At 55.6% G+C, this 26,375-nt stretch overlaps 8 protein-coding genes across 8 annotated transcripts; 5 read left to right on the forward strand and 3 right to left on the reverse strand.

Moving 5' to 3' along the window:
- Positions 1-1,552: 1,552 nt before the first annotated feature.
- Positions 1,553-2,456, forward strand: J7T55_004149 (pyroglutamyl peptidase type; the record flags this gene model as incomplete). Its single annotated transcript, XM_053144831.1, has 3 exons — positions 1,553-1,609; positions 1,672-2,118; positions 2,196-2,456. 3 exons carry the CDS (start codon positions 1,553-1,555, stop codon positions 2,454-2,456), a joined length of 765 nt encoding a protein of 254 aa, XP_052992649.1.
- Positions 2,457-2,844: 388 nt separating this feature from the next.
- J7T55_004150 (nadph dehydrogenase) lies at positions 2,845-4,600 on the reverse strand (the record flags this gene model as incomplete). The annotated part of the gene is made up of 4 exons (XM_053144832.1): positions 2,845-3,017; positions 3,160-3,748; positions 3,806-4,288; positions 4,367-4,600. 4 exons carry the CDS (start codon positions 4,598-4,600, stop codon positions 2,845-2,847), a joined length of 1,479 nt encoding a protein of 492 aa, XP_052992650.1.
- A 1,412-nt stretch (positions 4,601-6,012) lies between these two features.
- Positions 6,013-6,612, reverse strand: J7T55_004151 (uncharacterized protein; the record flags this gene model as incomplete). The annotated part of the gene is made up of 2 exons (XM_053144833.1): positions 6,013-6,321; positions 6,442-6,612. The coding sequence occupies 2 exons, from the start codon at positions 6,610-6,612 to the stop codon at positions 6,013-6,015; spliced, it is 480 nt and encodes a 159-aa protein (XP_052992651.1).
- A 2,151-nt stretch (positions 6,613-8,763) lies between these two features.
- J7T55_004152 (glutaredoxin-c4 precursor) lies at positions 8,764-9,619 on the forward strand (the record flags this gene model as incomplete). The annotated part of the gene is made up of 2 exons (XM_053144834.1): positions 8,764-9,241; positions 9,300-9,619. The coding sequence occupies 2 exons, from the start codon at positions 8,764-8,766 to the stop codon at positions 9,617-9,619; spliced, it is 798 nt and encodes a 265-aa protein (XP_052992652.1).
- Positions 9,620-10,847: 1,228 nt separating this feature from the next.
- Positions 10,848-12,271, forward strand: J7T55_004153 (uncharacterized protein; the record flags this gene model as incomplete). Its single annotated transcript, XM_053144836.1, has 3 exons — positions 10,848-10,940; positions 11,119-11,717; positions 11,860-12,271. 3 exons carry the CDS (start codon positions 10,848-10,850, stop codon positions 12,269-12,271), a joined length of 1,104 nt encoding a protein of 367 aa, XP_052992653.1.
- A 1,204-nt stretch (positions 12,272-13,475) lies between these two features.
- On the forward strand, positions 13,476-14,674 carry J7T55_004154 (uncharacterized protein; the record flags this gene model as incomplete). Its single annotated transcript, XM_053144837.1, has 3 exons — positions 13,476-13,836; positions 13,890-13,976; positions 14,073-14,674. 3 exons carry the CDS (start codon positions 13,476-13,478, stop codon positions 14,672-14,674), a joined length of 1,050 nt encoding a protein of 349 aa, XP_052992654.1.
- A 2,746-nt stretch (positions 14,675-17,420) lies between these two features.
- J7T55_004155 (uncharacterized protein) lies at positions 17,421-19,512 on the forward strand (the record flags this gene model as incomplete). The annotated part of the gene is made up of 3 exons (XM_053144838.1): positions 17,421-18,840; positions 18,949-19,113; positions 19,235-19,512. 3 exons carry the CDS (start codon positions 17,421-17,423, stop codon positions 19,510-19,512), a joined length of 1,863 nt encoding a protein of 620 aa, XP_052992655.1.
- A 1,762-nt stretch (positions 19,513-21,274) lies between these two features.
- On the reverse strand, positions 21,275-24,934 carry J7T55_004156 (uncharacterized protein; the record flags this gene model as incomplete). The annotated part of the gene is made up of 6 exons (XM_053144839.1): positions 21,275-22,878; positions 22,946-23,495; positions 23,555-23,700; positions 23,751-24,111; positions 24,647-24,761; positions 24,897-24,934. 6 exons carry the CDS (start codon positions 24,932-24,934, stop codon positions 21,275-21,277), a joined length of 2,814 nt encoding a protein of 937 aa, XP_052992656.1.
- Positions 24,935-26,375: the final 1,441 nt, after the last annotated feature.

Below are 26,375 nucleotides of genomic sequence, written 5' to 3' on the forward strand. Positions count from 1 at the left end.
GCAGCGAGGATCAGAGACACTGCAAGAGACTGAGCACCTGGCCTCTTAGACCCTATGAGCGTCAGTGCTGTACTACAAAGCAAACCCACGACATGGCTCATGTGTTTGCGTGGGCCATGTCCACAGCAGACCAAGCAGAGGAGCCGTGGCCACGTAGGGCGCGCGCGAGCGAGGAAGAGAGAGAGAGAGAGAGAGAAAGACAGACAGACAGAGAGAGAGGAAGTGGGCTACATATCATAGGTCGGTAGGTAGGTACCGGGGCATGGGATTTGTACGTACCATGCTGGTACCAGGGGGGAGTACCTACCCTACCTAGACCAGGTACCTAGACCAGGTACCTAGGTAGGTACATGGGCACCTGGGCAGATAGATGATAGGTTGCACATGGCACCCCGCAATTGCCCAGTCGGGTCCCGTTGCGCGACTACTGTAGACCAAAAGGCAGGGCCGAAGAAGCGTTCTAGAAGACGTCTTCCAGAATCGTTGCACAAACGTTCTCAGCCTATGCCATTTGCTGCGACTGCTACTGCTACTGCTGCCGCCGCAGTCCTTCGCCCTTCGGTCCCCGGTGAAGGTCCTCCGTACTGCCTGGCCTGCAATGCGGTGCGACGGCCCCGGCCATTGGCACGACACCAGAGGGAATCGCCGGCCAGTGATATCTGATCCGGTCTGATCTGATCTGACCTGGCCTGACCCGACCTAGGCGACTAATCTCGACTTTCCTCACCACCTGCCCGTCTTGTACTGTATTCCTGTTCTTGTTCCTGTTCCTGTTCCTGCTCCCGTTTCCGTGCAGGTGCATTTGCGTGTACATGTACTGTACATGTGGCCCCCTCCCCCTCCTTCCCACCCCCGCCGAACCACCTGATTTCGACCTGCCTGCATCGGGTCGTCGCGGTCGCGGTCGCAGTCGCTAGCTTCCCCAGGTGTGATGCTACCACATTCGGACGTGCGGGGGATGGCCTGCACTTGTGGCGCATATCGTGCAGTCAACCCGAGTCGACCAGCCCAACTCAAAACTCAACTCAACTACATCCGCGTGCCCCCCTCCACAGCACTGTGCTTCTTTTCCTCATGCCTCGGAACTGTCCTCTCCATCGCTCCTGACGACTAAGCATCTTGGTATCCAGGTATGTCAGACGCACATAACAGGGCATTGAAGCACTATGCCTGCCTCTTTGACCCCAGAAGGAAGCATATGTAGCCGGCTCCCTTCCTTCCTTACCCCTCCACGCGCCTATCCCCTCCCCTCCTCGCCCAAGCGCGCCATCTCCTCGGCCGCTTCAACTTCACCACCAATTCCGCCCACTCCTCCCTACATCATGCTAACATTGTTTTCCCAAGAACCTGCATCTGTTTTTTTTTTGTTGCCCCCTTCTCTTCTCCGGTCGCCCGGACGACCTCCTCGGACCAACTCCTTCCTAGCCAGGTGGAGAGGCTTCAGTAGAGCAACACACCCTTCCCCACGTCGGCGGCTCTCCTGCTTGTGGCACTTCACACAATCCGCGTTCCAGCCTCCTTCAGCCAGTCGCCTGCCACCCTCCTGGTCGAAATGGGCTCTACAGACAAGTCCCAGGACGAGATAACCATCCTGGTAACGGGTTTCGGTGTAAGTCTGCCTCAGGCCCTGTCTGGTGTCCGCCTGGCCACTTACTGACCGCGCACATGCAGCCGTTCAAGGACCAGTACCCTCGAAATCCAAGCTGGGACATCGCCTCCTCGCTACCCGAATACCTTCCTCCCCTCAATGCCAAATCCTCGACCGCCGTTCGAGGCGCGTCTCTGCCCCTGCCACCGGTCCGAATCGTGGTCCATCCCGAGCCAGTGCGAGTCACGTACTCGGCCGTCCGGCATCTAATACCGAACTTGTGGCAACCTCACTTTGAAGGCGTGCACAAGATCGACTACGTCCTACACATCGGTATGGCATCCACCAAGAAGCAGTATGTGCTGGAAAGGCTCGGCCACAGGGACGACTACAAACTGCTGGATCTGGATGAAAAGCTGCCCAACCAGAATCCTTCCTCTGACGACTACCCCTGGCACGGGATACCTGCTCAGTTGACGACAGACCTTGACGTGGCAGACATCAAGAGGAGATGGGAATCGTACCTCCCGGTGAGTGCATGCCGACGACCATGCTGCCAGCATGAACCCTAGGGTGCTGATGAGCCTGACATGGGCAACTTGCACAGACCAACCTCACTCTCAAGTCCTCAGACGATGCCGGCCATTTTCTCTGTGACTACATTTACTTCAACAGTCTTGCCACTTGCCACCGGGCCGAGGAGCGGAAAAGAGTCTTGTTCATGCATGTCCCGGCCGTGAGACCAGAGCCCGCAGATCTGTACAACGAGTCTATCGACTTGGGCCGGGAGATTGCCATACAGCTCTTGCGATCGATGGTTGAGAGCGAGCTCAGTGCTTCGGGGGCAGGCGCGGAGGTTGAGCTATGAAACATACAAGTCTTTGCTGCATCTGAAGGTAATTCTCAAATGAGAGGCGTGATTGGCATTCTGGCTTGAGGGCACGCTGTGTGCATCTGTTGAGCCACCGCAGGAGTCACCAATGTACGTATCGAGCAAGCGAGGGCGTTTGGTGGGCAGGGAACAGATAGGCGACACCTACAGTGAACATCAGAAACGATTAGAATCCCTTGTCAGCCGCTGCCTTGCCCGGCTGTTCCGTTTGCTTAATATTGCAACATGCAGCAGACTTTATGTATTCGGCTGACTTGGAAGGCGAGACCAGTATTGACCCGTTCCACGCAAGAAGGGGATCCCAAGGTATGTACTCCTGGCCTTGGTGAACTTGATGTTGGCAAGGCAGTATATCAATTCAGAATCAGGTCTGATGACCCTGTAAGGGTACATGGGCCTTGAGGACATCATGGGCCTTGTCCCCGGCCGGGTCGATAAGGCCGGACATTGTGTGCAACGACAATATTTCATTCAGGTTACATATCTCTCCGGCTGACACATGAGGACTTTCCGGGTGGTGCAGGCCAAACACATTCTCTGTACAGCAACAAACGCAAGTCGTGGACGGTCAGATCCTCGCTGTCTGTACGGGAAGGCATTCCGGCGCAGCTGAAGCTAATTTTGTGTCCTATAGCCTCGACGCTCTTATCAAGCTATACTTTCTGATTTTCCGGCCAACCTGCTCGGCCGTGTTGATTTGCCCACTTGACCTTGACACCCAAGTGCTGGGCAGTCCTCAGTACAAATTCTGGTTCCCTTAGAAATTGCCTCGCGATGATGACCGCATCCGCCTTGGACCTATCCTCGCACTTTTCCGTTACGGCGACCGAGTCTACGGCGCCCTTCTCGGGGTCCTCACCAACCGTGTATATACATTCGCTCTGGACGATGTCGCGCGCCATTTCTGCAGTAGTAATGAGGCCGACCGCGCCGATGAGCAACTTCTTGTTCGCCTCCTTTAGGCTACGCCGGATCACGCTGGCCGGGTCGACCTGGTAGAAGGGATTGAGAATGATCTTTTGTTCGTGGTTGTTACCGCCCGAACTGCAGTCGAGAAGGTCGACTCCGAGCTCGGGGAGCAAGTGTGCGAGTCTGATGCTCTGCTCAAGCTCCCAGCTGTCCTTGCCGCTCCACTCCATCCATTCAGTCATGGAGATACGTAAAAAGAGCGGCATTGACTCGGGAATGGCGCCGCGCACAGCTTTGATGACCTCTACGAGAAAGCGGGTGCGGTTTTCAAAGGAGCCGCCCCACTCGTCGGTTCGTTGCTATGAGGACATCAGCAAGACACGCATCGTGTTGGCAGGAGATGAGGAGGATCTCACGTTGCTGAGAGGTGACATGAACTGGTTAATGAGATATCCGTGAGCACCGTGGAGTTCAATCAAGTCAAAGCCGGCCTCCAACACCCTCTTGGAGGCCGTGGCAAACGCCTCGATGACATCCCTGATCTGTGATGTTGTCATCCCTTCCACCTGGGGATATGTGTCGGAGAAGGGCACGGGGCTAGGCGCCCAAACATTGTCCGGCCATCCGCCCTGCTCCTTGGTAGCAACGTGCGGCTTGCCCCTCTGGCCGTGCCACGGTGCCAAGGTGCTGGCCTTGCGCCCTGCGTGAGACAGCTGACAGCCGACCTTGTGGCCCTGTGAGTGCACAAAATCCGTGATGCGTTTCAGCGGGGCTATCTGGCTATCCTTCCAAAGGCCGGAATCTTCAGGGGAGATGCGGCCGTTGGGAAGCACCGAGGTTGCTTCGATCAAGGTCAAGGCGGCGCCGCGCACGGAAAATGCGCCGATGTTGACAAGATGCTTGAGATTTTGGTTAGTCAAGGTATGCCTCTCTCTAGACATGCCAAGTAGGGCAGGGTGGAAAGTGCAAGTACGCACCCAGTCTGTAAGGTGGCCATCGTCTGCGCTATATTGGCACATTGGGGAGACAACGAAGCGATTGGCCAGTGTGACACCCCGTATAGTGAGGGGATGGAAGAGGGTGGGTGTTTTGGAGGGATGTTCCGGGTCAAAATCAAGGGCTGTGCCGGCGGGGGGGTTCTGAGCAGGAGTGTAGAATGATACACCCTCGGCGGGTCTGCTGGCGGTTGGCTTGTTCAGTATCTCATCCATGTTGGGCGAGGTGGGCTGTGTTTAAAGGTGAAGGTCGATATCGAGGTGAAGTTTGTTTCAGTCCAAGTCCTGGCGCGTGGATTGTGTTGGTGTTTCTGTAAGGCCGTGCCTTGGGAGTCGGACGGCGGAAGGGGGGTTCTATTTTATAAGGACCTGAGACCCAGAACCTGACATCAACAGTTTTCCCGGTAACACACCCACGATATGTCAGGCGCGCGTTAGTGGACAATGTGTTTCGACTTAGACACTGGCTTGCCGCAGCGATTACTAAGGGCCGGCGCTGCTTCGCTGCAGGCTCAACGTATTCCCCGCATTGGATTCTGTCGCGTGCCCACCGCGCAGCTCAAGCATTATTCATCTGCATGCAGATGCAGATGCAGATGCAGATGCAGATGAATCCATTTCCCGGCATCCTCCTATCATCGTCCACGTCATTGCTGGGACCAGACGTGGAGCGCGGAACGGCGGATTTCCCGCGTCCCAAGCCTCGCAGCCCTCCAGGCTCAATCAGCAGCGCACCACCCGCGCGGCCGTCTACTGTGGTAGAAACCACATGTCAGTACCAGAGCTCTGCATGTCGAGTGCCTAGGTATACGGGCTCCCGAATCTTCCAACAGCCCCACCCTGATCATCGATGCTCAGTCACCATCATCGTCGCCCTGAAGTCAACATTGACTCGTCCATGAAATTGACCTCAGCACAGATCAGCAGTTCATCTATGCACATCTGCCGCAGCCTGTGCATGATTCATCAGCCCCCGGGGGGTTGCGGCCCGGTCCGCTGCGTCGGGTCGCTGGGTGGGGGCTGATCCACTTTCTCTGCCCACCTGCGGCATCCCAGGCCCCCGATACGGTACTGTACTGTGTGTTCGTGGCTTTTCCACCATCAGATCGTCTATGTGGTCTTCTGCCTCCTATTGCATCTATCCCAGGAATTACTCATTGGCTCAATCAAGCCCAGCGGACTACCTAATCTTGTCCGTCTTTGACATTACGGGATATTCATTCTCTGCCCAGGGGTCTCGTATTCCTCGTGGGGTGCGTACCTCGGCAGTATTTGCGGATTGATGTACTATGTTCATGCTAGTCTAATAGTGAACTGCTCGGCTCCTTGATAGGGACACGCGGTTGATTAGCTATATCCCGCATTTAAGGGCTCCTGATCTGATCAACCCCACCTAGATGAAGCATCTCAGACGAGCACCTCAAACTCAAGTTCTAGAGGGCAGGGTGGCAGATCCATCAAGCAGGAGAGGGGAACCGACCGACACTGTGCGGGCTCTCCATCATCTCTACAGTCCGCTATGGAGTGGTGGTTATCAGGAATGTTCAACTCATGGACTGCAGATTCCACTGGACTTTCAAGTCCCATGTCTGTACTGTATTTCCGCCACACAGCACCCGTTTCGCGGCCTAGACGCCCAGTCCCCTGGTCCTACACTCTTCCACCAACGCCCTCATCTCCTCGTCCCCTGCTGCTGCTAATCGCTCAAACTCAGGCATGTTCTCTCTCACCCACTCAGCGTCGTGGCCAGCTTCTGGTCTGAGGAATCCGTTTTCCTCACCCGCGACGAGGGAACCATGCACTGAGATAGTGTCAAGAGGCGTCGTTGCCAGGACCGATTCCCAGGCGGCGCGGAGCTGGCGGCATAGTTCATTATATGATGAGCGGGAGCGTGACGGGCCGGAGCGGACGTGTGCTTGAATGCAATTCACAAGTTTCTGCGCGATGGTAATACAGCGATGGTGAGCATTGCGACCTGAACGCCAGGCTGAGATGATCACCGCCTGTGGAGCGATGCTTGCGAGACGGAGAGGCTGGGGAGAGCTCGGTCGACTCACTGGTTTGCCCCCAACATAGTGGTGCGCTTTGGATGCGTCTTCGAATCTCACATTGACAAAGAGAGATGGTGTGGTGAACAGATTTGTGTGAACCTTCGTAATTGCATTTGCGAGTTCATCTCGCTGCGAGGAGCTGATGGGGTCCCGATGGGAGACGATATACCAAGGCATAGCGCGTGAACTGGGGCAAAGGTAACAGCAGAACCCCTCAGATGGTTCTGATGGAAGACTGTCAGTTACTCGGCATATAGTAGTACAGCTTTAACGAACTTACGCGAACAATTAGAACATGGCACAAGAGTGAGGAGAGCTTTCTATAAGATATCTCCGCGCTCTTCATATGGCGGGGTCACCCCGACTTCGGGATGGACTGGTGCGGAGTGGAGGTGAGCTGAGTAAGTGCTCGTCATCTTTTCTTTACCAGTGTTGGCATTGCTAGCACTTGATTGGTAAGTGGTGATTAGAAAGTTCACTGGTATATCGTATGTACTATAGTAGAGGCTATTTTTCGACCGTTGTGGTGAGGCTGCCCGACGAGTTCACTCGTGTGAGTCGTGTGAGGAGTACTCAGGTGTTGTTGGCAGTCTCACCACCCATGTATATTAGCCACAGGTACATGATACTCGAAACCTGGCTACACCATCGAACTGGAAAGCTGCTATTGTTGACCTCTATCCTGTCAACACATCGCAACTGGCAGCTTGCTATACATGCCTCAAGCTCACGTCTTCACGTCAAGGACCGGCAGCGTGACATTCACACCTTCTCTGGGCCTGCGTACACAGCAGCGTGCCAGAAATTGTACGAGTAGGCCTTGCCCTCTCACGAGTGACGAGATCATCCTGTGACTCTACCTGGGACAAGGACGGCCAAAGTGTGTCAAGTTGGTACAGACACATGTAATTCCCATGAAAAGAAGACTGTCCGCGGTGATGCTGCGAAGTGATTTGGTACATGATGGCGGACGGGACAGTTCAGGTTGCACTGAAACTGAAGAGGATGTATGCCGGAGACGGGCGCCCTCTTTAACACGTCTGACTGCATGCTAAACAGAACAGACCAGACCAGACTAGGAACGAGGCTCAACCTCTCCGGCGTGAGCCCCAAACCATGGTACTTCTTGAATGAACAGGTGGTGCTCTTGGTGGCTCAGGGACTAGGCAAAGCGATTTGGCCTTGAGGTTCGAGAGGCAACTTTGTATCGCGCTGCGTCAATGCTGAGCGCCAAGTTGTCGGCGAAGCTGAGCAAGCACGGGGGCTCGGAAAATCACCACAGGAGTTCCCGAAAACGGCACGAAGAAATTGTCAAAGGCTTAGCATGTCTCAGTCCGCGAGGAAAAGTAAACTTCCCGTCTCTGGCTGCTGGCTGAACGGTCAGCGTGCGCAAAGAGGTGGTGAGAAGCAGCAAGCGAAAGGCTCATCTCTGCCCATCGATTTGAGGGCGAAGAGATGCGCTGTACTGCAGGGCGTTAACCTCGGAGAGTCTGGAAGTCGCGGCACTGAGACGAAACGCAAGAGGCGCGAGAGGCGGCCCCTCGCAGGGTCAGGAGAGGTTCCGAGGTTGTGATCGACACTGGCAGCAGCGGGAACGCATTTGGTGCATGTGCGCCCAAGTGTCCTCAGCTCGGGCGTTCTCCTCGTAGATCCATATGCAAATTGCAAGGTGCAGGTGCAGGTGCAGGTGCAAAACGCCAAGCTGCGACTGCGCGGCTCGTCGTTGCAGCTTGCTCCACACACACACACACACACATCCCATCCCTGGTGCGTAGTGCGTAGCTGCCGCAGCGGCAGCAGCTTACCTATACACATCATACGTACAGGCTGACGGCAAGCTGGCAGATTGGCAGTCGACCTACCTAATTATCACCTATCTGGTGCACTGCAAGTCGGTATTTCCAAACACGAGCCGCTGTCGATCAGCTCTGCACAGACGGGTAGAACAGCCGACCGAGAACCTCTCCATCTTGCCACTTGCAAGCTGTCAGCTCCCATCCTCTCAACGAAACTAGTTGGGCCCGGGAACATCGACCAAGCTCCTTCTCGTCCAACACCACCAATCCCTATCCTTACCATCGCAGACTGACAACTGCCATCGACGCGACTCCAGTCTACTGCTCACTCTCGACCACAGGACTGTTGCGGCTCGCCTGACGTCCAAACTAGGCGGAACTAAAGGAAGCCTGCATCATCGCCCACCTAGGAGCCCGAGCCACTTCGTGCGACCGAGGTTGGACCATCGACCACGCTTCCATCAGTGCCGCACCTGGCAACAGCCATATCTGCTTCCTTGGGCGATCAGAGGGGCAACGATAGGGACAGACCATGCCTTCGGCACGGCGGATGCGCCTGGCCTTCGTGGGTGTGATGGCCATCGTTGTCATGACATTGGTTTATACCTCCCAGCTAAGGCAGTCGCAGAACCCAGACGTGAGAACGTTCGGTGACTTTTACGGTCGAACGAAGAGTGGGCTGGAGCGAGCACGTGGCGGCCAGCAGCAGCAGCAGCAGTCAGTCCTCGACTCCAAGGGCGGGACAAACAAGGGCGACGGCGATTCCGACGACGCTCAGTTGGCCAAGGAGATGTCAGACCGACTGAAGGCTGCCGAACAGAAGGCTAAGGATTCGGCCAATGCGAAGGCGCCGAGACCTGATGCGCCCGAAAAGGTCATCGGCGTGGGCAATTCCGCCGCCGGACAGGACAAGTCCAAAGACAAGGCCGGAAATCAGCTTGCAGAAAAGGAAACCGACGAGGACCATGAGGTCGAGATCATTATCAACGACATACTCAAGAAATCGCCAGGTAAGAGCGTCTCGAATTCATGCCTGGCTTGCGCCATGGGAGCTTACACTGTCTGCAGTCATAATTTTCTCCAAGACCTACTGCCAATTCTCCAAGCGGGCAAAGGCCCTTCTTCTCGACAAGTATGCCATCACACCCGAGCCCTACGTTGTCGAGCTGGACATCCATCAGCTCGGCAGGCCAATACAAGACAGGTTGGCAAAGATGACAGGCCGGAAGACGGTGCCAAACATCATGATCAACGGCAAGAGCATTGGTGGTGCCGATGACATCGCGGCAATGGATAACAACCACGAGCTGGTCGAAAAAATCCGAACGCTTGGAAGCGTGGGTGGCAAGACAGTGGAAGTCAAGGAGCGAGATGGAAAGCAGACGTAGTCTTTGCTCTGTATGACAGGCAGCATCGGTTGCGTGCCAGCTCTACTGACACTGGAGTCGATGCTCTAGACGTCTGGCGTGGCGTGAATCTCCCCACAAACCTCGACACAGTCAGCCGCAGTTCCTTGCGCACCAGCGCTACCGAGTATGGGCGATGAAAATCCCGCGGTGACATGCATAATCGGTGTTGCGGCGTTCCACTCTATTTCACGGCATTCAGCACAGCGGGGAATTTCTGGGATTGGAAAATATTTATCACGCGGCAGTTACTCTTGAACCCTTCCACCAGCAACTGCTACTAATTCCTGCTTCCGATGGCGAAAGTCCATGTCGACAACTTTCAACTATCATCAGCCTGAAAGGAAATGCTTACATTGCACCAATGTACGAGAGACCAATCGTGGGCTGTTGAGCCGTGTTCCTCAAAACCGAACGGGCGATGGCGTCTCAAAACGGCGATGCGCTTCCTTGTATTTTACCGACGTCAAGATAGACGACTTTGGCCTGCGTGTCAGGTGAATTCAGACTCCAAGAAATCAAATTGAAGTGCACACATCAACACGCCCCGCAACCCAACTTCACGCGACGAATTTTCGTCAGGTGCTCCGGTGAAGGCAACGCATCAAGGCTTGGTTCAGTTTGACACCCGGGCACTTCGTCCCACCTCACCAACTCTTCCGAAGCAAGAGTGGAGAGTCAGATTGCATTTCTTCATTGCTGAGGGTTCGCTGGGAAGCCAGAGTCAGAACCATACGTTGAACAAAGCGGTACTCAGGGCGAGCCTTTTCAAAATAATTTTTTACTCATCCTCGTGGGCGTCAATCGACGAGAGCTTGTGAATATGTCTCATATCCCAGTCTTGCGTCAAGGAATCGTTTACGGGCCTTCCTTCCATTCGCTGATTCGCAGTGGTGAATTGAGGGTCAATCGCGACCCGTCAATGAGCCGTGAATGCCAGGGGCGGCTGCGTCACCGGAAGCTGTGAGTGACCATCAAGGTTCGCAAATGGGTCTCGACGTGAACACCTTCATGTCCTCTCTGCCGCCACCACAAATACACAACAGTGGCTGCACCGAACCATAAAGGTACAACAACCGCCCGTCTTCGGATTCCAGTTACTTGCTTTTCGCCTTTATCCGATGCCAAACAATAGATCATCTTGTCGGTAATTGCATTGCTACACTGCATCGCTTCTGTGATATTTTAGAAATCGCCATCGGTCCTCACTATGACGAGCTACCGAGTCAGTCCGGAGCTGATCCTCGACATCGCCGACTACTGCGATCGAGCGACGCTGAGTACTCTGATGCAAACAAGCAAAGTAAGTCAGTTACCTACTGACAAACCCGGCCGCTATCCTGACCGCGTGAGTCTGGCCTGTGGCCGACGTCTTGTTGGGAACGTCACATTTGGACTAGAAGACACCGTTGAACATGGTTACCTCTGGTCCTATGATGGCCACGAAACTCTCTGTCGCCGGTCATACTAACGTCGGATAGGCTGTCAATGCCCTAATCTCCCAAAACGAGCGCAGCATCGCCATCGCCAAACTCAAGACGTTCCTACTACCGCCCCTGGGTGAGATTCTGTCATCCGAAGACGAGAGGCGATGCCGAGTCACAGGGAAGCACTCCTTCGCTACCATTCAGGAGCTGGATTTACGCGAGCGACGGATGGGGTCTATTCTCGACAACAGCGGATTTCTCCTCACCGACAATGCGAAGACATTAGGCATGACTGATGATTCACTCAGGAAGTTCAAGGCTGGGCTCAAACGCGCTCTCTACATCACTGACCGCCTGGCTGACCTTGAGACCCGGCCAGAAGTCCAGCGTGTGCAGCATAGGATTACCAGGCGGCTATCCTTATTGCAGGTCGGCGGTGATGGTGTTACGGGCGATGTCGATGAGGATGCAACCGATAAGATCGATGCATTCGACCAGGGCGTCATGCTGCAGCACGATGCAGAGGCTGAGGCACAGCACTCGGCCATCATGGTCCACCGGAGCCTTCAGTTCGACACGATCCATGAGCTGGCCACGCTCGATCTCGCCTGGCTCCTCACCCTGGGCGAGGGAGCGATTAAAGGCTGTACACGGTGAGTATTTGCAAAGAAGACCCTCTTGGGAGGCCTTGAGGATGCGTTAGGAGAGCGTGGGCAACCGATGTGTTATACGACCACGTTTGCCCCCTCCTTATTTGTTGCCAATAATGGAATATTATACTGACCAAAGTCCTAGGTATTTTGAGAAGATGTTCGAGTCGGACCCTACAGGAACCCAATACAAAGTTGTGGCCTTTAAAGAAGAGCTGCTACGCAAGGGGTCCTTCATCCTGTGGGCATTCGTCCGTGGCGTCGGCTCAATGGACGCGTTCGCCAGAAATTCCATCAAACAGACCGGAGAGGAGATCATGGGCTTCGAAATCGGACAGCATCACAACTGTGGGCTGTCATTGATTCTTCACCAGGAAATGAGGCAAAGGGTTTACGATCAACTGCAGCGGAACGACCCGCTTTCTGTCGATGAGGACCAGGAAGCTCTCAGCCCGGCAAAGGTCATGGCGGAGGCGCATCACATGATCGGCACCGAGATTGGCTGTAAAAGCTGGCACGGGTACAGTAATATCGTATATCCTCCACCGGAGGAATGAGTCGTCGAGGGGACACTGGCAAGGTCATCACTTGGCTGAAAGCAGGCCATGCCTTTGAAGACCGCAAGCGCACTGTGGATTCGTGCGTTGGGTAGGATGTTTCTTTTGGATTGCTCTTCGGATTTGGTCCATGGCATGATGACACAGACGTCAAAAACCGGCGCATACGGGAATGGGGCATCGAAGGCAGGCAGGGTGTTAGGTGTCAGGCGTCAGGCGTTGTGGTATGGCCAGCGACAAAGTTCTGGGTATTACCGATATCGGTAAGATGATGGAGCTGGATTGATGTGCTCTCCATGTGTGGAAACTTTCTCTACTTGCCTACGCAGCGAGAGAAGAGGCTTGCCGTATGGCGGTTGCGACAGGTTCCATGTTCTGAAATTTGGAAGACAGGAGACATGGGCGCTGTGCTACGTACGCGCACTCACCGTCAGTGCGTATTGGAATGTGCTGGGATGAGCCTGTCGGTCGTTTTGTGGGTAGCTAGCAATTACGAGGCATGGTTGTGCGTCCTATCTGTTCAGATGGCAGCGTCGATCCGGTGGTGAGGTTGTTAGTCGTTATTTGCGCATATCTCCTTGCCTTCAACATGCCTTGATTCACTTCGACGGCCCGAGTAACTGTCCAACGGTACAGATGAGGGGGCGGCGAGTGCTTGCACAAGACATCGGAAGCTTGCCGTCAATTACACAACATGGGCCCAGGGGCATGGTGTCAGAAGAGCCCCATAATTGACGGGGATCCGGGGTAGGAATATTTCGGTGCCAGGACCCAGGACCGCAGGAGTGTAAGAGGAAGAGTACTCGCTCTCCACTTGCGGTTATGGGCCAGTTTCCCGGTGCCACACCCCAGCCTGGTCCATCTGAGATAGATGAAGGGTATGTTTCGCCCGCCAACGACAATGTTTCTTGTTTCCTGCATGCGCCGAGATGGCAGCAGGCGATATATATGGGACCAACAATGGGACCGCATGGCGTGGGCAGCAGCTCCACATGCTCGCTCCCGGGCGTGGAAAGGGGGTGTCGAAGGTGTTGATAAAAATGAGAGAAGAGCCACCCCGAGGCTGGCAGAGAAGGAGGAGAGAGGGCTTTTACAAGCGTAGCAAGCTGCGTCGGTTGTCATTCTTTTCTCCCTTCAGTACAAATGTAAATACAGTTTCTTGTCGATATAACTTGTCTTGATCGCTCTTTTACCATCACCAACCATGCTCGCTCATTACCTATCGTTCGTTACGGCCGCCTCGGCAGCGCTCACCTACAAGGGGGCGGATTGGTCCTCCGTAACTGTCGAAGAAAATTCGGGCGTCTCATACTCGACGTCCAGTGGCACCACGCAGTCCCTCGAGAAGATCCTCGCCTCGGCTGGTGTCAACACGGTTCGCCAGCGCATCTGGGTGAACCCTTCTGACGGCAACTACGACCTCGACTACAACCTCGCTCTGGCCAAGAGGGCAGATGCTGCAGGGCTCGGCGTCTACCTCGACTTGCACTTCAGCGATACCTGGGCAGATACTGGGAACCAGGCGATCCCCTCGGGATGGCCTACAGACCTGGACGACTTGTCCTGTACGCGCCCCGGAACCTTCCCCAGGCTGTCTTGATGACTGACTTGCAGACAGGGCAGCTATATAATTATACCAATGACTTGTCCAACCAGTTTGCCTCGGCGGGCATTACGCCAAAGATCATTTCTATTGGCAACGAAAGTCAGTAACCCCAACACACCCCTTTACTCAAGCTGTTGTGCCTCTCACCGTCCAACTTGGTGTGTGGGAATGCCCTTCTAACGAAATGCGCACCAGTCGGCAATGGTCTGCTCTTCCCAACGGGCAAGTACAGTGACTCGGCTTCATTTGAAAATATTGCATCGCTCCTTCACAGCGCGGCATGGGGCATCAAGGATTCGGACCTGGGATCAGCGCCCCAGATCATGATACACATTGCGAACGGCTGGGACTGGGACACATTGGAGTGGTACTTCTCGGGAATCCTGGGCGCAGGCGAGCTCGAGACGGCCGACTTCGATATCATCGGCGTGTCGTACTACCCATTCTATAACTCCGATGCCACGTTGGCCAACCTCAAGACGTCCCTTGGCAATGCTGCATCGAAATGGGGCAAGGGCCTCATCGTTGCTGAGACGAACTGGCCGACGTCGTGCCCCAGCCCAGAGTTCGCATTCCCATCCGACACAACCGACATTCCATTTTCAGCCGAGGGGCAGTCCACCTGGCTCAAGGACGTTGCCGATGTGGTGGCTGGAGTCGACGACGGCCTCGGGGTGTTCTACTGGGAGCCTGCATGGCTCGACAATGCGGCGCTGGGCAGCTCGTGCGAGTTCAACACCATGTTCTCTTCCTCCGGCGAGGCCCTTTCGAGCCTGTCGGCATTTTCAAGCCTGTAGATGTCTTGTGGCGCGGTGGGGATGCTCACGCGTGACATTTTGATACACGGGCGGGCGAGTTCGGCATGTTTGGTGGCGAGCCTGTGTACTAGCTTTATCATTGGATAGGGAATCGCGTGCGTGTCTCACCGATGAAGACAACTCTGCAAGAAATGAGTGGTCCATCGGCGCAGAAGGTGCAATTTGGAATGTCATTGTTGTTGAACCTTGATGTGTTCCTTGTCACGACATTAGACGGGATTTCGATGAGCGAGGCAAAATGTATTTTCAATGTATTCGGTGCTTAAGGGACGCCCACATGCCTTATTCACGTGGTCCAACGGTCAGGTAGAACTGGTAGAGTTTTTGACTGCATGACTTACGTACCGTGTAAGGACAGACTAGACTGTATGGACTGGGGTGGAGAGCTGTTTGTAGCAGACAAGCGTGCTGTTCTCTCTCACTCTCTCACTCTCTCCCTCCCTCACACACACACACACGCACACCTCTGCTTACACGCGCTTACACACACATACACACACAGCCCGGACAGTGGACCAGCCGTACAGCCACTTCAGCCACCTTGTTGCGGTGGCCCTCCACCCCATGCATCATCCATGCTGGGCTGGCTGGGTGCCGGGCGCTGGTGATGAATGAGATTTGCAGGCAGCCCAGGTGGGCGGTTGATCTGCCAGTCTGACGGTCTGCCCATGTGAAGAAGACCACAGTGCAATACCACCACAGCAGATCTACAGTATCACTGGCTGCAATGAGAGGAGGCATACCAGCATACCCAGCTAGCCCCCAGGGCCAGCACCCAGCCAGCACCCAGAGGCGGAGGTGGATACTTTTGAGGATGGGCTGGCTCTTACCGAATGTGACCTGGGCTGGGGCTTGGCAGCGGCACCTGGGGGCAGGTCCCTGCCTCTTTCGGCCAGCAGAGGACAGGGTCGGAGCAGTTGCCCCTCTCGAGGCAACCCGACACGGCCTAGCGCTCCTGGGCTTCCTTCCTGACCTGGAGAAAAGTGATATGTGGGCCGTCTTATAGCCTGCCCATTGCACTGCACCGTACCTGCTCTGGAGCCACTGTGCGCAAGACGCAACGCATTCGTGGTTTCCAAGGTTGTTCTGGTCAATTGTCAGATCTGGGAACCTCCAAAGGGGCAAGGGGCTGCCAGCCGTAGGATGCATCCAGGCTCAAGGTGCCTGCCAAGAACCCCCAAGCTTCTCTTCTCAGCGAGGTTCAGCTCACAAAGTCTTACCTGACAGCCCTGGGCAGTGGGCAGCCTACAGGACAGGACAGCACCCTACACAGTACTGTAGGTATCTTGCCACGAGTACCGAGCACCTAGTCCTAGTCCATGTCGTCCAGCCCCTAGCCCCTAGCCCAGATCTGCAGCCCAAATGCTGCCCATGAGCCCATCTAGGACTACTGTGCCATGTGCATTAAGGCCATCTCTCCAGTACCACGGTACAATTCGGCCTGCCAGCCTGCCAGTCAGCGACCAGCACCTCGGCAAGGCGCTCGTCATTTGTCGCCTCTTTCCTCAACGACTATTCCCGCTATCAACGCTGATCTTTCCCGCCCTTCTCTTGATCCGCCCCCCCTTCTGACAGCCTGTCCGTACAGTAGCCTCCTGCATATTCCCAGTGCTGCGGTACATGGCACCGTAGCCAGCTGGGCGCGATACATCCACTGCCTGCGCAGGTCAGCAGGCCGGCAGGTACCGACCAAACCTGGACTACTGTGGCACCAATAGCGTACGTACCTAGGCCAGCTCCTGCCCGTCCGTCCACCCGTCCACCGTCCCGGCCACCTGGGCCTGCACCGCCTGTCTGTCCCTCAGTCGTCCTTACCTACAATTGTCAGCCAGCCAGTCGTCGCCGTCCCAAGGTCGGCTCTCCCGACTTTTTTTTATTTTTTTTTTTTGTTTGGTCAGCTTTGCCTCTTGGACGGGCCCTGCGATTGAGAAGTTTGCAGTCCTGCCGCTGTGAGGCTTGACCTTTCACCTTAACATCCACACAACCACGCAACCACGCACACAACACATACAAAACACACAAGCTTACAGACATACTCACTCAGTCTCACACAACCAGTCCTCTGCACCCGCCTCTTCCTGTCTCCAACCCTCCTTGTCCTCGGCTTCCCCAAGTACAAGCAGCCCAACTCAAATCACATCAAGAACAATCCAAGCCAGCCCAGCCCAGCCCAGCCCAGTCGAGTCCAGTCCAGTTAGACGTCTTGCGCTCGGCCACCCAACTCCACCACGATAGCTGTACCTGTACGTACGCAACTAGCCACCGGGTCCAATCAAGCAATCAATACTGTACGCGGTACACACTGTCTGTTTCATACAAGGGAGAGGGGTGAAAAGAAAAAAAAGGAAGAATTACGGAGCCGCATCCGCATCTGCGTTCCCACCGGCCAGGGCCCGTCCTCACACGGCCCCAATCTCTGCCCGTCCCAAACCACAAATACCTAGACTGCCGTGCTCTACCCTGCGTCTGCAGAGCTCGCGCCACGATCCCCAGCGTCGCGCCACGCCACACTCACAGCCTCGCCATTCCGTCACTTCCACCCTCTTCTGCACCGAGTCGCTTCACTCTCGCTACGCTTTCGCGACACGCTTATTAGATATGCGCATGCCCATGCGCAACCAGTTGCGGTAGACGCCAACACTGGGTGCGCCCCGTCAATAGCTCGCTCCCCGCCCCCGCCCTCACAATCGCACCCTCGCGCGCGAAACTGCCCAAGTACTGCCTCATGGCATCGGACAACGGGCCCATCGCGACAGCACTCCCTTCCATCACCGCCGCCGCCGCCGCCGCCGCCGCATCACCACCACCACCTCCTCCTTCTCTACCACAGCAGCAGCAGCAGCAGCAACTCGCTCCAGCTCCACCCTCGACCGCGTCTCCAGATCCTAGCGCTAGTGAAATCAATCAGTCGTCTCTCAAGCGGCCACGCGACGAATCACCCTCCTCGCCCACTTCCCCCGTTACCGGCCGGCTCGCCCGCGAGTATTCTCCAGCCAAAGTCGCTCGCCTTGGCCTGTCGGCACAAGTGTCTGCGCCGCTCCAACTCACCGGCGTCGCTGCGCTTGAGGAGGAGCGACGCCGTAGGGAGGAGGAGCAAAGGCGCAACCCGCCCGGCGTCAGTGAGAACCCGAACCATAGGACCTTGAATGAGCTGCTGTCGGGGGGGAATATGGCTATAAGTCGCCCACAAGATGCGCCAGCAAACATGGAGGAAATGGCCCTCGCTGCCGAGGCCACCAAGGCTCTCGGTGGGCCAGTCACGATACCACAACCCAACGTGTCCGACGCGAGGACAGACATCAGTCCTCATAGCTCAAGTGGCCCTACCGGCACCGCTGGAGCCCAACTCGTTCTAAACAGCCCGGCCCCTATGGAGATTGACTCCCGGGACGAGCGCCAACTGATCCTGCCGCAGCCCGAGGCGCACATGGAGGAAAAGACACCGACCTCGCTCTCCTTCCCTGGAGTCTTGCAGCCTGGCTCGGCAATGGGCGCCCCAGCTCCTCCAGATCGCCACTACAGCCTGCCAAACAATGGAGAATCTGCCTCCACGTCGAATAAAAAGCACAAGTGCCCGTATTGTGACACCGAGTTCACGCGCCATCACAATTTGAAGAGCCACCTGTTGACCCACAGCCAAGAGAAGCCCTACCTGTGCCAGACCTGTAATCTGAGGTTCCGGCGGCTGCACGACTTGAAGCGGCATGGAAAACTACATACGGGCGAGAAACCTCACGTGTGCCCAAAATGCGACCGCAAGTTTGCGCGTGGAGATGCGCTGGCTCGCCACAGCAAGGGGGCTGGCGGTTGCGCCGGTCGCAGGGCTTCCGTGGGGAGCTATGGCGAACAGGGCGAGTATGATGGAATGTCTCGGAACGAAGGTGACGATGCATCACTGGCTCTCTACGAAGGCAATGGCGATGTGGATATGGCCGACCAAGAACATCGCCGAGTTAGCCTGCCAGCAATGAAGGCGCAACCTACTGCTAGCTCTCCTGAACCTGTGGGACCTCACTCTCGCACGTACCCTCCTGTTGGGCCGAGGACAGGGCCACCAGGAGTCTTTTACCCTCCATCCGGCGAGCGCGGTGGCATCAATGCTAGTTCAAACGCACCTCCCTCAAGTATGGTCAACAGTATTGCGGGTGAGTTGTTTTTGCCCCCCCCCCCCCTTCTTTTTTTCTCGGCTCCCCTCTACCACACCTCTGCATTACCGGTCAGCTATGGCAGAAGCTTATGGTCGCATATTCTAGGCATCACCGAAAGCCCCAAGCCTTTGAGCCCTGCTGTACACGATCAAAACGCCGTGACCCGTCAGCACTCCCCTGGTTCAACCAGCCAGTATCAACAGCAGCCGTATACTCGGCGTGTGTCTGAGAGAGAGATAGCTCCCGGAGCACCGCTACCTCCACCACAAGGTAAGCCACCACGATATAAGCCATTGACCTGTCCACAAGCACGGATCTGACTCGACTTAAGGCCAGCAACCACCTGCGGGACCAGCAGCGCAGGACCACACTCATGCTAGGGTAACAACAGGGCCACCCAACCACGTAAACAGTGCTGATGGCTCCGCAAACTTGTTTGCGCAAGGCGAGCAGGGTTTGTGGGCCTATATCCAGCAGCTCGAGGAGAAGGTCAAGGATCAGCATGAGTGGCGTATGACTGCAGAGGCAACTTCCAAGGACCTCAACTTGCGGCTTGCGAGGGTAGAGAGACACAATGCCGAGCTGACGGATGAACTCAGCAACCTGCGTCGGACGATCGAGTTGTCTAGAGGTCGTCGGCCAAGCAATGGTGGAGCAGCACCCGCCTGACGTGTAGGCTCTCCAAGCCTTCCGCTCCTTCGTGCTTCGGCCGCCCCAATCCTGATTCATTTGAACCTGCCACTGAAGGCTCGTTGATATCACGAGCCGTTAAACCTCTTGATTTTGAGGGATGCCGCTTGGTAACACTCGCTCCTGATCAATACCACTGACGACAGCAAAATGGGCGCAGCTCCCGAGCTATCCTCAACTTCAAATCTCAAAACGACCTGTTCATCATCTGACAAACCATGGCTATACATGTCAGTTACCACTCACGCGCCCATCCGCCAATCCGATGGCCACGCCCGCACCATAAAAACCGTTCGCGAGGACTATGATTCGGCCACAAACGCGATGGGCCCCTCAGTCTGACTTAGGCTGACCGTGACAAGACCGTTGCGTCTAAATGGCGAAGCTCGCCTTGCTGAGACCGGTGCTTCCACCGCACGACTTTACACGACCAGCAGCTAGACAACTTCATACACCCTCGCTAGCTTCTGTTTGCGACATACCTCATCATGCATTCATAGGCGTGGAGTTTTCATGGACCGGGACTCTGACTCCTTTACTACTTTTGCGCCATTTAATACTGCCTTTTTGGGAGGATACGCCTCCTATACTTGTCCTTTTCTTACCATCGTTGCATTATATCCCTTGAACCTTGTTGTGTCGCCAACAAAGGGCTCATTCAAAACTATGTGGGAATATGGGGTTGCTGAAGGATACAGGCGTTTAGGGCGGGCATAGCCAGTTGCTCGATGGACTGAGAATTTCAGCTATCTCCTGACATTCTTTTCAACGAGTCTAAAGTCGGGCTGGTGGGAGGAAGCCCCGCAGGAGAAAATGAAAAGAGTTTCAACCTAATTTATGTTTTTTTATCTTTTTATTTTTTATTTTGGCATGAGCGGTGTGCAGGACTTTGGTGACGCCAGCACCGCCGAACCCATGCGGATTATCTGTAAGCGGCCTCGACAAGTCTCAAAATCCGCGTCCATCACTGTGGGCCGAATCGTGACGAGCATCAAGTTGGGAGCCGTCGTGGGAAGAAGCTGGATATGGACCAGAAGACCTGCTCATACCTTGTGTGCTGCTTGAAATGAGCGGCTGCCGGACTATGAGAGACGATGCTCCCAAGTGTCTGAGAGCACTTGCACCTTCCCTTGGTTCAAATTTTGACCGAGGCCGAATCCATCTTGATGACTACTAAAGCTCTGCTCCTCTCCCAGTTTCTGCATGTTTGAATGGTTTAGATGTTGACTGAAGAAAACACAATCTGGCAACGTACGCCCGTCGTACTGATCACATGCATCAGCCGCATTTGAACACGGATGAGAGCCTTTCAGAGGCACCAAAGCTCAAAACATGGACAGAATATCATTAATATATACTTCATAAGCTGAACGGGAAAACAACCGCCAATCCAGAATATATGTACCCAACAGTGCGGCAAGGGTATATCATAAATAGACAAGTCCACCCCCCGGCGGGAACTTCCATACCCGAGTCTATTGGCCCCCGCCTACACACCTATAGACGAAGGGTCCTTCTCAACCAAAGCTCGTGTCCCGAACCATAGATCATCGTTGAAACATGAAGTCGCGGCCGACCCCCGGCGTTTTCAGAATGCACGACGCTCGCTGGTATGTATGTATTTAGTCATGCAACACTCCTCAACGCGACCGACACAACCACGCAGTAAGCACCGAGGGCGAGACAGCGGTACAAGCGCGTAGAATCTGCCCCCCCCCCCCCCGACATCAAGAGCAACATCCTAGAGGTCCTTGCTTGCTTCGCCGGTCTCACTCCCCGTCGATCTCCTCGGCGCACTTGAAGTTCTTGCCTCGATATTTGTGATGGCACTCTGCAGTGCGCTTGTCAGATCGACGTGGAACAGCGGCCTGTTCAGGCCGTGCACGGCGACTGCTTTCCGTTGCCTCAGGCCAGGCGACTTGCTCGTCGTTGTCCTGAAGCCCTTGATCTCCTCCTCCTGTGAGCTGCCCACGCTGCCACTGCCCGTCTCGGCAATGTTGATGCGGTCGTCTGGTGCCGCTTCGACATTGTGCTCCGCAACCTCACGATCCCTGACCGTCTTCTCGTTCAGTCGAGCCTCCTCTGCCGCAGCCGCAGAGTCTTCTCCGCCCATCTCTGCCACGGAGAAGATGCTCTGCCACCGGTGGTGCAGGCCGTCAGGTCGCTCTGTCGGATAGCCAAAGCCAGCCGCGACGAGGGCACGCTTGGTCCAACGGTTGTTGATGCAGGCTATGTGCCAGTCGACATACTCGGGGGCCGTGTACCGGTCGAGCTGATTGCGCACATCAATGAGCTGCTGGACGGACGTGATGTCGACAAAGTTGACGGAGCTGAAATCGAGGATGACCGCCTTCAAGGTGGGGAGTTTCTCCTTATCCGCATCAATGTTCACACCAGCAGCCGCAGCCTTCTTCAGAGCCCGCTTGGACGGGCCGGGGTCGTTCCAGGGCCGGTCGCCGGGGCGTGCGAACTCTTGCATGTTTGTCTTCCGGGTCCGCTCGAAGATGTAGTCCGTCATGTACTCGAGGGTGTGGCTGGCATTGGGGTAGCTGAAGCCCTCACTGAAGCGATAGATGAACACGCCAGGGTAGGGCTGGTCGAGTTCCACTGCAGGGTTGGAGCCGTCGCCGTGGTCGATGGGGAGGAAGATGTTACGAGTCTGAGGCTCCTCGTGATGGTGTTTCTGGCCCGCGAACGTGCCGTACTCGCCAATTGCCCGGTTCGACTCGTTGCCGATGACTTGATCACCAAGTACGGAGTGGACCTTGATGCGTCCAAGGAAGCGGCCACGAGTTCGTAGGATGCGGTACAGCAGCATCGCGGCTGAGATGCAAATGGTGCAGTAGATTCCATCTTCGATGGTTGTGAAGATGGTCACAAAGACACCCACGAAGAAAATGAAGACCTCAAAAGGCGAGACGCGCCAGAACTGGTACACTGTGTTAGGTGGAGTCACCAAGTCGCCAACAGCGTGAATAATCACAGCCGCCAGCGAGGGGCTGGGGATGTAGAAGAAGACCGCGGGCAGTGCATAGATGGCGAGGAGGACCACGATCGCCGAAATGACACCAGCGAAAGGGGTCCGCACTCCGGCTCTGGCCTTGATGGCAGTGCGACTGAAGGATCCCGTGGCAGGGTAGGCGCCCAAAAAGGGGGCCAGCAAATTCGTAACTCCAATCGCAACCATCTCCTGCGATGGGTTGATGGCGTAGTTGTTGACTCGGCCGAATGATTTGGAGATGGCAATGTGCTCGATCAGGAGGACGATGCACGATGCCGGGAGATATGACACGAGACCGCTGGCAAGATCTTTGTCCAGCCTGGGAACCTCGGCGTTTTGGAAACCTAGGTTAAATCACTGTCAGCGAGATGCTTCCCCCCTGGCACGAAGGAGGAGAAAGTAAAGACTCACCTCTGGGAACACTACCGAGAATCTTGAACGCAGGCTTCGAACGGCGATGCATATTGACAAGCCAGCTGATCATGGTGTACAGCAGAATGACGAATACAGTGCGCAACGTCGAGACGAAGAAGATCAATTTCTGACGTCTCGGGTATTTCTTTGCAGCCCACTGGCACGCGGTTCGGATGGCGTAGAGCATGACCAAGGCAGTCAAACCCATCGCAGCATCGAGCTTGGTCTTCGGGAGATACTTCAGCGTATTGATGATGACACGGTAGGTAGAGTCTCGAGTAGTCCAGGGCTTCGGGAAAGAAATGCCCATCATGGTCGGGACTTGGCCAACGAGAATGTTGATGGCCGATCCAGTCATGAAAGCCGACAAAGCCACGAGGGGAATCATGTCGACGATCCAACCAAGTCGGATGACACCGATAAAGAGGACGATGGCACCACAAAGGATAGCCAATGCTGAAGCAATAAAGTGCGCTGGAAGGTCGGGAAACTCCTTGCTTAGGTCGGAAACGACATTACCAGTCACTTGAGACATGACGGCGACGGGCTTGCAGAGTCAGTGTCCTCTTCTTTCTCCGCGATTGGGGACCCGGCTCAAAAACTTACTCCGATTGTAATATCCTTGGAAGTAGCAAAGAACCAGTAGATCAAAACACCCATGAAGGAAGAGTATAGCCCGAATTGAGGCTCAAGGTTTGCTAGTGAGGCATAGCCCATACCTTGGGGAACCACGACGGCACCGATTGTGATACCTGTTCCTGTTAGCAACATGTTACGCACTTCGGGATGGGCATAGACTCACCTGCCACAAGATCACCAGCGAACCATTGCATGTTGTATTTCCCAATCCAGTACAGAAAGGGAAATAGGGATCTGATGTAATCGAGAACTTGGCTCCCGGAAGGCGTGAGTTCTCGGAAGTACTCTCCAGCGGTCGGAGGCTGCTCAACGAAGGTGTCTGTCGAGTACACAGACTCGCCTCTTGTCACCTCATCCTCGTAAGGTTGAGTCTTTTGGAGCTCGATGTTGAAGAACTTGGCCAGCCCATGGCCGATTTTGGTGCGTGGGGTGGTCATCTCGATATCTGGCGCCCCGAGGAGCTGGTAGGGAAGAAGATGTTGTCGAAGACCGGTCGGCAGGAAGCGAGAGATGATCCAGTCTTTCTGCAACAAACCACGAAATGCAGCCAGGATGAGCACCTAACAGGCAGGTATCGACTCTGATTTATATCCTTCAGCAGGGCGATCCTTCTCGAGTAGCCGACCCGTAAAGGAGCTGGGTTTCCGCGGAGGTAAGGCCGCAGAGAGGGAGAGAAATCACCGCAGGTGGCGTGTGGCTTGAAGTATCCCACGCTGGTGACAGACAGCACGATTTTCTATAGGCCAGGGTGGGGGGCCACAGAAGAAAGAGCTGGCAGGTTTGGCTCTATATGCCAAAGAAAAACCGAAAATGATGAATCTCTCAGCCGCGTGCTAGCCCCTTCAAACCCACGCGCTCGGGTCCAGGATGGCGGTAGTCGGTAAGCTAATGCGGCGAAGTGAGGTCGTGGACCGGCCCCTTGAAAGGGAATACAGGCCGGAGTGAGGTACAGGCTGATTGGACACGAGGACTGTGCTAGGTGATATCCCGTACGAGGTTTGGGGGGCGGCCTCGAGATGGCGAGTATCGTAGGTGAATGTCGCAATCCGTTTAGATCACACCAAGGCCCGATTCGATCTGGTCCGGCTCCTCCCAAGCCCACGGGACAGCTGCGTCGGTAAAAGTCCCGAACGTCAAGGGCGTCTCGGGCGTGGCAAGTGCGTCGACCGCTGAGCTGAAGGAGACGGGGCTCGGGTCTCGTCAGGGTTGGAAGCGGTATCCCACTTGAGTATCCTGGCCTGGCTCAGGGTGACGGGGCAGGGTGAGGAAGGAGAGGGTGGAAGGGGGGGGGATCAGAGGCGATGTAGACAGGATCTGTGAGGGAAGCCTCTTAAGCTCGAGCAGCATTGTGACATTATGAAATATGGAATATCAAAAGGAGGAACGGCCGTGATGGGATACCCCGGGGGGTGGCTGACAGGCTCTGAATTGCGTGATCGAGAAACCTTGCCAGTCCAAGACTAGCAGCTGCAGCATCTCTGCAGTACTGTGTAGAGGCAGAGAGTACGGTACCAAACTTGCACCGCTTACCAAGTGTGTACTATGCAGCACAACAGCAGCAGATAGGATCGGTACTGAAGTGAGAGTGGGCATGGCCGGGGCAGCAGGGAAGCTGGGCAGAGGGTTGAAGGGTGAGGAGTGGGTATCTTGGTAATATCACGTAGAGAGACCGCACGTCGACTCGACTCACAACCGGGACAGATCTATGAGGCTGTGGAGCGTGTGGGTATCAGGTTCAGGGACCCCCATCCGGCAGGGCAAGGAAGAGACAGAGAGAGGCCGAGAGGAGGAACGAGAAAACAGCCGCGGTTGTTTCCCCAAGACGAGATGAAATTCCCAAACTCGCATTTTGGGTTGAGGTGGACATGACTAGCAGCAGTTTGCCCATGTGCTTTATCATGCATAGCCCGAGAAACCATTGTCGACGCGCTTCCCGCCGGCGTGTCAGCTGAAGAGGCCACGCACGAGGGGCCTCATGATCAGCCCAGTACTGGGCTGGACTGGGCTGTCCTGGGCCGAGGTGGGAGATGTTCTCGCGGGAGTAAAGGGCTTGCCTGTGCCGTCTGTCACAGCAGCAGGCCGGAGCGTTCGGTCACTTGGGCGAACGTGGGCGAGGCCAGAGTCAACAGTGTGTAGTAGGTCCCGCAAGGACTGGCTTGGCGGGAGGTAAAATCTGGGAACCCCCACCCGGTCCGAGATCTGAGGCTGCGGTGCTGTGGTGGTGGCGTGCATGTAGCGACAGGAACCGAGGACCAGACGGAGGGCATCGCATGGTCAGGATCGAGGGGCCACCCAGATAGACGACGTGCGGCTGACAGGGCAGACAGGCGGATGAGATGAGAGAGGACCGAGTGAAGACGGCAGCAAGCGATGGGATAGTGTGAAGTTGAAAGCATGCCAAGCTGCAGGCCCGATAGTGTGGGGATGAGGCCCAGGGATGGGCGCAGAGCCGCCAATCACATGGCGGATGGCGACTATTGCACCATTCTTAGTGCCCTGATGCCATTGCCCGGATGTGGGAATTGGTAACAGAATGAGGGCGAATCGACGACACATCACTTGTTGTCCCGTCTTGGTGCCCTGGCCGCCCAGACAGCCCAGAGAGCCCAGAGAGCCCAGACAGGCTGGCGCGGTTCAGCATGACGGATTGACGGGTGACGGACACACAAGGACCGAGACCAAGCCGTCGAAGCTTTGCTTGGATTCTTGTCCCGCGAAGGCTTCAGCAGGAGGGCCAAGGACCTAGCCAACAGGTGCAACGCCCCTCGAAAGGCTTGAACAGACGTCA

This window comes from Diaporthe amygdali (assembly GCF_026229845.1).
Source record: "Diaporthe amygdali strain CAA958 chromosome Unknown NODE_18_length_871485_cov_64_394520, whole genome shotgun sequence".
In the NCBI taxonomy this organism is placed as follows: Eukaryota; Fungi; Ascomycota; class Sordariomycetes; order Diaporthales; family Diaporthaceae; genus Diaporthe; species Diaporthe amygdali.